Source organism: Osmerus eperlanus, chromosome 11 (genome assembly GCF_963692335.1).
Source record: "Osmerus eperlanus chromosome 11, fOsmEpe2.1, whole genome shotgun sequence".
Classification (NCBI taxonomy): Eukaryota; Metazoa; Chordata; class Actinopteri; order Osmeriformes; family Osmeridae; genus Osmerus; species Osmerus eperlanus.
Window position 1 is genome coordinate 15,559,401 of NC_085028.1, and position 12,360 is coordinate 15,571,760.

At 46.1% G+C, this 12,360-nt stretch overlaps 1 protein-coding gene across 1 annotated transcript in view; it reads left to right on the forward strand.

Annotated features, from left to right (window-relative positions):
* Positions 1 to 848: 848 nt before the first annotated feature.
* The window catches only part of LOC134029544 (NADPH oxidase 4), a 17,664-nt gene continuing 6,152 nt past the window's right edge, over positions 849 to 12,360 (forward strand). Inside the window, exons 1-13 of the mRNA XM_062473694.1 lie at positions 849 to 1,227; positions 1,561 to 1,656; positions 2,469 to 2,579; positions 2,962 to 3,043; positions 4,079 to 4,176; positions 4,271 to 4,298; positions 4,832 to 4,904; positions 5,727 to 5,807; positions 5,997 to 6,156; positions 6,458 to 6,622; positions 6,763 to 6,825; positions 7,484 to 7,544; positions 9,129 to 9,210. Of these exons, the coding sequence (XP_062329678.1) occupies positions 1,171 to 1,227; positions 1,561 to 1,656; positions 2,469 to 2,579; positions 2,962 to 3,043; positions 4,079 to 4,176; positions 4,271 to 4,298; positions 4,832 to 4,904; positions 5,727 to 5,807; positions 5,997 to 6,156; positions 6,458 to 6,622; positions 6,763 to 6,825; positions 7,484 to 7,544; positions 9,129 to 9,210 (1,157 nt within the window). The 5' untranslated portion in view covers positions 849 to 1,170. The remainder of the gene's footprint in view (positions 1,228 to 1,560; positions 1,657 to 2,468; positions 2,580 to 2,961; positions 3,044 to 4,078; positions 4,177 to 4,270; positions 4,299 to 4,831; positions 4,905 to 5,726; positions 5,808 to 5,996; positions 6,157 to 6,457; positions 6,623 to 6,762; positions 6,826 to 7,483; positions 7,545 to 9,128; positions 9,211 to 12,360) is intronic.

A 12,360-nucleotide genomic window follows, 5' to 3' on the forward strand; every position in this document is an offset into this window, starting at 1 on the left:
ACTCAAACTGTGGAACGGCCCGGGTAACGTAAGATAGCCTTTATACTTGAACAGTGGATCTGGGAGGCACTATTTCACTCATTTAGAACTATTTTAACCACTGAATGCGGTGCGAAAAAGCATTATTTAATTCGACCATTTGCTGAGAAATAATACCCATAGCGCCCTAGCAGATACAACGACATGATGGGGACACAGTAGCGTATCTTTGATGGAAGTGAATCATAAGTCAGGACAGCTTTTCTTCGTGTAGTTGAAGATAAGATGAGCATAATGTATCTTTTAAGTGTGCTATGGTCAGTCACAGCTCGACTTGTTCTTATAGTCCATGTAATGGGTGTTATCTTAATACTTGTCGTTGACGAAGTCATGATTAAGCATTTCAACTGAAGGCTATGCAGAAAATGTTTTCGTGATAATAAAATAGCCTACAGTTTAACGGAAACTATCCCAATTTGTACTACCAAGGTTTGGTTGGACCCGATGTTAAACTTAACCAACACAATTTAGAACCACTCTTGTAAGGTGAAAACGATTTGTGGTGCATGATTTATCATTTCGATTTTTTTTCTTTTGACATATTTTTTATTGGAGTAACATTTATAAATGGAAAACGCAGTGTAAACTATAGGCCTATATGCCTATGTTGCGATGCAATATGATGAACACAAGATAAATAGAAATAAACCATTAAGCTAATCGTGCTTCCTTCTGTATCAGTTTTGCTGAGGATATATTGATTCATATGACTACCTGCTAAAACGGTGGTACACCGGACAGCCGGTTTTCTTTTACAGGGGACCTCAGGACTGCACCAAAGCATGCACGCACGTAGAGAAGTGCGGTGGCGCCCTCCATCGACACATACTATATACCGACAGAGAAAAAGATGAGGGAGGGGGGTGGAGGAAGAGAGCGAGAAAGAGAGCGAGAGACAAAAATGACCGTCTGACTAACAGCCCATTCTTCACACTGTGCGAGGACGCCGGTACAATGTATAAGGACTGATAAATGGATAATTGAATCCGCAGAATGCCAGTGTGACCGAGAGGAGAACGGGTTTTGCTGCACTTGTGGCGGAACGAAGAGGAGGAATTTTATAGTTGGTTAAACAGGATTGAAAACTTCCAAACTGGAATTTGGTAGTGTTCCGAAACTGCCGGCCACACTATGGCTCTGTCAATCCAGAGTTGGGTCGCCAACGAAGGAGGAAAGCACTTGGTTTTGGTGAGATAAATAGCTTCAGAGACAAGTCTTTGATTAGCTTACATAGCTACAACGATTTTGTGAAATCACTTTAACAGATATTGTAATGGAACGTTGCAATTTGTATCTGACAAGTGGTTGTCATTGTAAATGATAACTGGTTTACAAATTGACCTTTCTTGTTTAAAAGCTAGGTTCAATAAAAAGTTAAACACAAAGCAGTTTCAGACACCGAGTATTGACCACGAAGATTGATGAATACTAGACAAGTGGGATAAAATAGCTATCCAGTCACTAATTCTCTACACGAACTATATTTTTGTTTACCTCTGTTTATGCTTGTATTTTTGCAAGATTATGTGGCTTGGCGTTAACACTTGGCTGTTCTTGAGGACGTTCATGACGTACTGCAGCGGACAACAATACTTCTACCTCCATAAGATGCTCGGGGTAAGAAACCACAGATTGTTGTGGGTGGACACAGGATTTTTCGGTAACACACTGTATCTTAGCCATACGGGTTAGCTGCTTGTCTAGACCCCTGGCTCCTTACAGTCAAACATACCATTTTGTTGGTCTTGGGTCAAGATAACTCCATCTTAATTGCTGTCACAAGTTGGTGTGTATACACGTTCTTGTGTTCGTGTGTGTCAGTGTGTGTGTGTCTTTCGAGTGTGTGCTGCTGAAACAAACTTTTTGTCTGCAGGACTCAAGCTGACATTTTCAAACTAACACCCAATGTTTTCGTACGTAGTTCTGGAGTCTCTGTAAGATGAAGCCTGATACCAAACCTAACTTAAACCCCAAACATAAGGTGTTGAAAGCAGTCATGCAAGCAGTGTCCTGAACTCCTGTGCTTTGAGGGACAGGAGAAGGAGGGCAAGTGTGGGCATGCAGCTGGCTTAGAATGCTTGCCTAGGATCACACACGCGTGTGTCCCCGAGTGTGTGTTTGGGAGAATGTACTGAACACAGGGTATCAAATCTCTCTTTGCTGTGGTTCTACTAACAGCTGTTTGTGGCACACGCTCTGTAGTGTGTGTGTGTGTGTGGTAGTGTGTGTGTACAGAAGCCCTGAATGGGAATGGAGTAAGAGATTGTCTTATGCTAGGAGAATGTAGCCGTTGCTTCTGGGTGTGTGTGTGTGTGTATGTATGTACAGAAGCCCTGAATGGGAATGGAATAAAGGATTCTCTTATGCTAGGAGCGTTTATCCGTTGCTTCTGTGTGTGTGTGTGTGTGTGTGTGTGTGGATGTGTCCAGCTAGGGTTGTGTGTCAGCCGTGCATCTGCATCAGTGCTCAACCTGAACTGCAGTCTGGTCCTGCTGCCCATGTGTCGGTCTCTGCTCACCTACCTCAGAGGAACCCATGCGGTAAGTAGAGAGGGAGGGAGGAGAGAAGAAGGAGAGAGAGGAGAAGAGGAAGAGAGAGAGAGAGCAGGGGAGAGGGAGGAGATAGATGGATAGGGAGGGAGAGAGAGAGCAGGGGAGAGGGAGGAGATGGATGGATAGGGAGGGAGAGAGAGATCAGGGGAGAGGGAGGAGATAGATGGATAGGGAGGGAGGGAGAGAGAGAGAGCAGGGGAGAGGGAGGAGATGGATGGATAGGGAGAGAGAGAAAGGAGAGGTGGGCAAGGTCTGTGGGTTTGGCATGTCTAACTGGTAGCTGGGTCTCAACAAAAGATTGGTTGTCTTGAAGAGATGCTGCCTTCAACTTTAATGAAACACTCACTTACTGACTCCCACACTCCTCCAGGTGAACAGGAAGACACGCAGACTGCTGGACAAGAGTAAAACCTTCCATGTGGCTTGTGGGGTGGCCATCTGTGTCTTCTCTGGTAAGTGTGTGTGTTTGTGTTATTGCATGTGTATTGATGAGCTCTTGGTGACTGAATGAGAAAAATGATTTCTTAGTGGGTGTGTGTGCGGGCCACAGGGGATGAGGAAGACAAATTGACCCCGACTGGCTCTGCATTCCGGGGGTACCAGCTGTGATGGATCTGCTGACAATAGTGTGTGTGTGTGTGTCCTGTATGGGAAGCAGACTTGATAGTATGAGCATACAGCTGCTACTCCACTGATTCCTCTGACGTCATCGGAGATCTCTTCCTCTCTGTTCCTGCTCTCTCTCTCTCTCTCTCTCTCTCTCTCTCTCTCTCTCTCCCTCTCTCCCTCTACCCCTCTTTCTCTTTTCCCACTGTCTTCTTTGTCTCCTCTCCCATAACCCCCCATGCTGCTTCCTGTAGCTGTCGCATTAGAAGGGAGATTGTAGAGTTCCAAAGTTCTGAGACAACCAGTTTCTCTCTCTCACACACACACACACACACACACACACACACACACACACACACACACACACACACACACACACACACACACACACACACAGAACAATGGAAAAGAAAGGGATGGGGGTTCCCAGATAGGAATCAGAGAGGAGGGGGGGGGGAAAGAAAGGCCTCAGTGTCTTATAATTACCCCCCCACCCCTCCCCCATTCTCTATCAGCTGTATGGAGGAACATATTTAAGCTATGATGTCACAGAGGTGTGTGTCAAGGTGTGTGAGTGTCTGTATGGATGTGTGTGTGTGTGTGTGGTGCTCTTGGAATCCAGAGCATTGGTTGTTACGGTCCTTCTAAACATCCTTGTAAAATGTATGTGTATGTTTTGTATGCACGTGTGTGTTTAATTGTGTTTGATTGCATGTGCATGAGAGTGTATGTGTTTATATGTGAGTGCTTGCATGTGTGTAAGTGTGCATGTGTAGGAGTGTATGTGTGTAAGTGTGCATGTGTAGCAGTGTGTGTGTGTGTAAGTGTGCGTGTGTAGGAGTGTGTGTGTACTGCGTGACCTTGGTTCCTCTGCTCTCCAGTGGTGCACGTATCTGCTCACCTGGCCAACCTGGTCAACTTCAGCGTCAAGTACTCAGAGGAGTTCCCTGCTCTCAATGTCGCGCGCTACAGGGGGGAGGTGAGAGGGAGAACACACACACTTCCACATATACACGTTCACACACACACACACACACACACATACTGTAACTCACAAATGTGTTTTTTTGCAGGACCCCAGAATCATCATCCTGACCACAGGTCAGTCCAAGAGTCTGATTTTCACATGGACACTCTTTTTTTGCATGCTGTGTGTGTGTGTGCCTGGGTATCCAAGGTAACAATGAGCTGACAAATGTGTTTAAGATTAGAGTGGCTGCATGCCAAGGAGACAGAAGGAAATTTGTCTTTGTATATCAACACACGCACGCACACACACACACACACAGTCTGGGGTACATCCTTAGAATCCAGATCAACATCTGAAAAGAGCCTGGGAACGCATTTAAACTAAACAACGATGTCATGCTAAAGTACTAAAGTTACATTTACATTTAGTCATTTAGCAGACGCTCTTATCCAGAGCGACTTACAGTAAGTACAGGGACATTCCCCCGAGGCAAGTAGGGTGAAGTGTCTTGCCCAAGGACACAACGTCAGTTGGCATGACCGGGAATCGAACTGGCAACATTCGGATTACTAGCCCGATTCCCTCACCGCTCGGCCACCTGACTTGATCTTTGGTGCCTGACTTGATCTTTGGTGCTGTGTTTTTATTGGTTCATACGATGTAGTTCCTGGGGTTACTGGCGTCCTATTGGTCCTCGTCCTCTTCTTGATGTTTACAGCCTCCTCATACTGCATACGGTGAGATATGTCATCACCAGCAACTTTATAATTATATCTTCATCATCATCCCTATTTAGTGCTCTCTCTTTCCTCTTATTTTTAGTTTCCGCTTTGTTTTGTTCTAATCTATTTTCTTATATCTAGTTCTGTTTTGTTCTAATCTCTTTTCTTATATCTAGTTCTGTTTTGTTCTAATCTCTTTTCTTATATTTACTTCTGTTCTGTTCTAATCTCTTCTCTTATATCTAGTTATGTTTTGTTCTAATCTCTTTTCTTATATTTAGTTCTGTTTTGTTTTAATCTCTTTTCTTATATCTAGTTCTGTTTTGTTCTAATCTATTTTCTTATATTTAGTTCTGTTCTGTTTTGTGCTGTTCTCTTTCAGCCACCAAAGAAATTAGGGGGCCACAGGGGCAGAGTGTGTGTGTTCTGATGTCTGTCTTGTCTTCTGAGAGTGGGTGTGTTCAGAGTGCTCTAGGTGGATCAGGATGTTTGAAGTGCTGTGTGGTGTTTGTCATTGGAGGTGTCTGGTAGGGGGGTGGGGTGATTAGGGGCTGTTGTGTGTACTGACCTCTTTAATGTTGACCCCCACAGAGGCCTGTAACTGTGGGGTGGAGGGTGTTCCCTCCCTCCCTCCCTTCCTCCCTCTCCCCCCTATCCCCCTCCCTCTCCCCCCTCCCCCCTCCCTCTCCCCCCCTCCCTCCCTCTCCCCCTTCCAGCCCTATCTGTTGATCTTTCTCTGCTCCTCCCGCAGGATCAGAGAAACTGTGAGGGTGGTCGGTTTGTTGTTCTGACTGTGTGCCTTGAAGCTGTGTCTTTACGATGTGTTTTGTGTTCCAGAGTGTGTAACTATGAGATCTTCTGGTACACCCACAACCTCTTCATAGTGTTTTATCTCATTCTGCTGGTACATGTGATTGGGTAGGTGTTTTGGTCATAACAGACAAGCACTATCAGTACGTTTGAACAGTCAGTATTGTAATTTTTTGATTGAATTACATGACTCAGTAGTATTCTCAGCAGTAGTATTTTAGTTTGCCTTTGTTGTACTAGACTGCTGAATAGTTTGGCAGGAAAATCATCCTTCCCTTCCTGTCTTTCCTCCAATAGGGGAGCTCTGAAGTTCCAGACCAACGTGGAAGCCCACCCCCCTGGCTGCTTCAGAGCCAATCAGACGTCCTCAGAGCATCAGGGGGAGGAGCTGGAACGAGGGGAGGGGCATGAGAGGAGCTGTGGAGAGGAGGCTCACTTTCAACCCCACCACCCCCAGGTGTGTGTGTGCATGTGTGTGCGTGTGTGTGTGTTTGGGTATGGTGAGCAGTGGGTGTGGGCAATTGAGAAGTGTTGAAAGGAGTGGGTCTGGTTTATGAGGGGGGTCTGTAGGGGTGTGTAAGGGAGGAGGAGGTTGGGGCGGTTGTGAGGAAAGAGTGTGTATCTTCTCACGTCAAGGCCTCGTGTGTGTGAACATTCTCGTTATCGAGCACTGAGGTCCCATAAAACCTTACACTGCTCTGGGAGCAATTATCATGGATGTAAGCATGTATGTAAGTGTGTGTGTGTGTGTGTTGCAGACTTGGCTGTGGATATCAGGGCCCCTGTGTCTGTACTGCGCAGAGAGACTCTACCGTTACATCCGTAGCAGCGATCCCGTCACCATAGTTACCGTTCTCCGACACCCTTGTGATGTCATAGAGGTGCGCATGTTGAAGAGGGAATTCAACGCCCGCCCAGGGCAGGTGAGTGACAGGTCATTTAAAGAGTTTAGGATCCATCAGATTCAGAGGATTGATCTCTTCTTTTACTCTCTCTCTCTCTCTCTCTCTCTCTCTCTCTCTCTCTCTCTCTCCTCCCTCTCTCTTTCTCCTCCCTCTCACAGTACGTTGTACTGAACTGTCCGACAGTGTCGTCGTTTGAGAACCATCCCTTCACGCTGACAGCGGTATGTCATCCTGGTGTCATCATTGACATCATCTCAATCATCCACCAATCGGCAGCCCCTCAGGAAAAAACAGAACTCTTGATTGGGTGATGTTTCCCACAGACGTGGATGTGGGGGGGGGGCTTGTGCTTCCTCCCATACATTCCTCACACGTGACACAACACACACTCAGAACTGTGCCCCCCATCCCTGTCAGAGAACATGCTGTTCTTTCTTTAGTCCGGGGGGGGGGGTGTTGGGGGGGTATGGGTTGATTGACAGCTCCACACTGCCCTGCCCTCCACACTCCCTACATACCTGCCCTCCACACTCCCTACATACCTGCTCTACACACACAGTTCTGCTCTGGCCTCCTACAGAGACATGTTTTATTAAGACATGTGACGTAACAACACATCTCTCTGCAGCCTACAGCTCTATCTCTCTCACACACACACATACACACACACACACACACACACGCCCTCGCAGCGTGTCCCAGCCTGGTGCGGCAGGGGGAATTTTGAGGGGGGTACAGAATCCCTCACAGAAAGCAGACAGGCCCCTGAGGGCCGTAACACTGCAAAGAGGACTGTGTGTTTATGTGTGTGTGATGTGTGCATGCTTGCTTGCCCACGTGTGTGTGTGTGATATTCATTCTGTGCACCTATGCTTGTAGTGTCCCACAGAGAAGAGTGGGGTGTTTGGCGTCCACTTACGCGTGGTGGGAGACTGGACCGGTGAGTGTTTCAGCTGCACCAAACAACTCAGTCTTGAGACGTTGGCTTTGATTTCCTCTCTCTCGTCCTCTCTGGGGATAAACCATTTCCGAAGTTTGTGTGTGTTTCCAGAAGCTTCTGTGCAGTAGCCTAAGGGCTGTCCTGGCTCCCAGAGTAGTAGAGCAGGGGCAGAAAACACACACACACACACACATGCCTGTCTTCTGGAGAGAGAGAGACAACACCATGTCACCCTCCCCCCAAAACTGCTGATTCAGCTTTCAGGTCTCCCAGCCCTAACCTGCCGAGCCTGGACATACAAGTACACTGTTGTTCTCTTTCTGTCTCTCTCTCCCTCACACATGCACAAAGATACACACACACACACACACACACAGTGAACTAAGACCTGTGTGTGTGTGTTGGCACAGTCTTTCCGCACTTCCATGACATCATGTTGTAAGGATGCATAAAACAAAGCTTCAGTACAACCCCAAACTAACCATGACAACCCCAAACTAACCATGACAACCCCAAACTAACCATGACACAACCCCAAACTAACCATGACAACCCCAAACTAACCATGACAACCCCAAACTAACCATGACAACCCCAAACTAACCATGACACAACCCCAAACTAACCATGACAACCCCAAACTAACCATGACAACCCCAAACTAACCATAACACAACCCCAAACTAACCATGACAACCCCAAACTATCCATAACACAACCCCAAACTAACCATGACAACCCCAAACTAACCATAACACAACCCCAAACTAACCATGACAACCCCAAACTATCCATAACACAACCCCAAACTAACCATGACAACCCCAAACTAACCATAACACAACCCCAAACTTACCATGACAACCCCAAACTATCCATAACACAACCCCAAACTAACCATGACAACCCCAAACTAACCATGACACAACCCCAAACTAACCATGACACAACCCCAAACTAACCATGACACAACCCCAAACTAACCATGACACAACCCCAAACTAACCATGACACAACCCCAAACTAACCATGACACAACCCCAAACTAACCATGACAACCCCAAACTATCCAAAACACAACCCCAAACTAACCAAAACTACTAACAAACTCTCAACCCATAGAACCTTTAAATGTCCTCCTCTCTCTCCCTGTATACTATACCTCTCTCTCCCTGTATGCTATACCTCTCTCTCCCTGTATGCTATACCTCTCTCTCCATGTATACTGTGCCTCTCTCTCCCTGTATACTGTGCCTCTCTCTCCCTGTATACTGTGCCTCTCTCTCCCTGTATATTGTGCCTCTCTCTCCCTGTATACTGTGCCTCTCTCTCCCTGTATACTGTGCCTCTCTCTCCCTGTATACTGTGCCTCTCTCTCCTTGTATACTGTGCCTCTCTCTCCCTGTATACTGTGCCTCTCTCCCTGTATACTGTGCCTCTCTCTCCATGTATACTGTGCCTCTCTCTCCCTGTATACTGTGCCTCTCTCTCCCTGTATACTGTGCCTCTCTCTCCTTGTATACTGTGCCTCTCTCTCCCTGTATACTGTATGTTGTTTCCATCCCTCTCTCCTCTCCTCCTCAGAGCGCTTCACAGAGCTGTTGCTTCCTGGGCCAGGGGTGGCATCAGAGATCCTTCCCATGGTGCAACAGAGGACGTACCCAAAGTAGGAGTAATAGTGTGTGTGCATGTGTGTGTGTGTGTACGTGTGTGCAGGTGTGCATGTGTGTGTGTGTACGTGTGTGCAGGCGTTTTAACAGCGAGGATGTTTGGTGAGCTTGTGAGAAGTGAGGGGTTGGTGGCTTTGATGTTGTTGTTGTTGATGTTAGGAGTCACAGTTGAGCGGAGGGGGGAGGGTCTAAGCTCATACATGCAGTGTGTGTTGTGAATGTGTGTGTGCGTGTATTACGGGTATAGTGTTTATGTGTTTTTCTGTATATTTTGTGTGTGTGTGTGTGACTGTACTCGTGGGTGTGTGTCTGTGTGTGCCTGTGTTTTTTCACCCAGTGACACAGCTAACATAATTTCCCATGACGGCTCAGAATCACACAGAGGTTAAATGTCATGACCTCTTAACCTTAGCTCCTTTGCTTTTCCTGGTGTGTGTGTGTGTGTGTGATGGGAACGATGCCTTTTTTTCCTTTCTCTTGGTGTGGGGTTCTGCTATGTGCAGTGGCGCCCCCACATGGACAAACCCTTACGCCTCTCACACGGCCTGTTGTAAACCAAATACACGGTCTTCCAGCTGAGTACAGTCACTGTGTGTGTGTGTGTGTGTGTGTGTGACGTGCATCTGCTCCAGGTGGTGGTCACGTTAGTCTGTTAGCAGGTGTTGACAGGGGAACTCTCTCTAGACCTGGTCTAACATTAGGAACATGGCTACTATCTACTGTAACCATGTTTAAATTCACAGTTTAGAGGTTCAACCTTTCATTTCACATCCAACATTAACGAACATAGCTTGTTTCAGTTAAAAATACGGCGGGCATAGATTCAAGAGTTTGGATGTGTGGGTTCCACAGAAGACAAGTGTTTGATCAGCTGGTGCAGAGAGGGCAGGATGTGTGTCTTCTCACTGTCCCTTGCCCTTTTCTGTATTTCTTTCTTTCTCTCTTCTTTCTTTATAGTTCCATTTTTCACTTTCAAAATCTGTTCACCCCAAGGGCCTTGTTTTTTGTTAAATTCATATAAAACCCGACAATAGTTGGGACTTGACTGAATGGGGAATGATTGATTCATAATTTTATTTTTGTGTCACGTACAAAAGTCCCCACCTCTCATGGGTTTACGAGACCAATAAGCAGGGCCGGATTAACAATTTTCTGTGCCCTGGGCAACAAGGCTTAAGCCCCCCCCCCCCCCCCCCCCCCTGTGTTTGATGTGATGCTAGTTACGGATGTCCAAAATTAATGCGAGCGCGCGAGCCCCTTTTTTTTGGGCCTTTATTTGAGCGCAAAATAGTTTTTTGAGCTTTATGTAAAATAAACATTTTACAAGCCGTTTTTCAATTGGTAAAATCTTGGCAGACAGTAGGTAAGAAAGTAACAGCTAGCTGGCGCAGTTACTTGTAAAATGCATAGATAATGTTTAACAGTGTCGAACGATCGTGTGGGGACTCGAGGTCGCTGACCGGGGTGCTGGTCCCCCGGCAACAAATGTATTGTTACGCCTCGCTACGCCACCCAACTCTCGCACGGGGTCTCACGAATTTGCATAGGCTACGTGTGCGGAGAACACACGCTTGGCTACGAGTTAGTCCGAGGCTCCCTCCCTCCCGGCAAGGAATCTCCGCACCCAACCAAACCACGGTGTCACAGACGCTCCCCGGGGCCTCCTGACGCAAACCTGGAGGGATCTTTTATAGCAGCAAACGTTTATAGGCCCTTTTTTGGGCAAAACATCATAATTTATCGATCACTTATTCCTATGGCTACGTTTCGCTCCCGGTTACCGCGCCCTCCCCACCCGATAACAAAAACGTTCAAGGGCCCTCGTCCGCCCTTATTCTCCCCGTTAGTTTATCTGTGAGACGCAACACCGCACCTATCGAGAGAGTATATGTGTCTGAGCAGATGAACACTTCAAGACCCTGTTTCGCGTAAACACCAGCTGGGCAGTTTTCGTGCCTAAATGACTGGTCGCGATTCCCGGGGGACTCACCTGAGTATCGGTGTGGGGCGCTGAGTGGATCCCTTGGTCTCGAGCGAGGGGCGCACAAATGGGCGGTAGAGCAACGACTGTCTTTTCACATTTTTATTGGCAGATTATTGGAACAGATACAAAAGTGTAAAAAGGAAAAGAAAAAGGTAAGCTAAAGCCTCCTTGATTAAGGCACGACAAAAAAAATAGGAAAACGCGGACCCTGGGTCACTAGTAAAGCAGCAGTACAATTGACAAAAAAGAAACTATTTTCTAAAATAGGCACAGATGGACACTACAGAAACAGGCTCAGGAAAAAACAACCTCGACTACTCGACTCACGAAGTATAACTCCCAAGTGCTTTTTCTCTACCCCCAACTTTCATTCTTATTTCTTTTAACACGTGATGGCCCTGTATAGACTTTGGGCCATACATGACGCAGGTATCGGTCTACACGTTTCCTGTATTCTCCAAAAAGTTAAATGTGGTTTCATCTGTTCAAGCATTTCCTAACCACATCCTCTGCATCTATCATACTACATTATTAAGCATTATTCTTTTTTTTCTTTTTTTTAAAATTGTTTCTCCAAAGTCCATCAAAACAAATGCTCCTTCAGGGGCGTTCGACAACAGTAAAATCTCAATCTAGCTTGCACCTAACTAAATTCACATATTTGAGTGTGCTAACATTAGCAATAAGTCAGCAAGTTTGAGGTGTATGCATAGGCTAGCCATTAAATTAGCAGCACATTTCCCGTATTTAACAATGATTAAACATGGATTTACCTGAAAGCACGGGCACGGGCACCATCTCGCAGTCTCTTTCTTTCTTTTTTCCTTCTCCTGACTCCTGTTATCGTTTTAAGCCCATTTAAGAAAAGTTGACCTAGCCTACTGTCAAAGTTCGTAACTTTGACAGTAACTTTTTGTGAGCATTTAAATAGGCTACATCTCTTGTTCTGCCTGTTTTGTAATATACGTATCTAATATTTCTATACTAAAATAATATCGGTATTACTAGACTACACAAACGTCAACTGTTTTTGACGTGATTTTAACATAACATTTTGATCGAACGAGTTGTAATAAAGTACTCACATTAAGGAAAGTTAGGACTGCGTTCATAACGTGATATAACATTTTAGTTGACATTGTCCAGGGCCCCTTAGATGTCA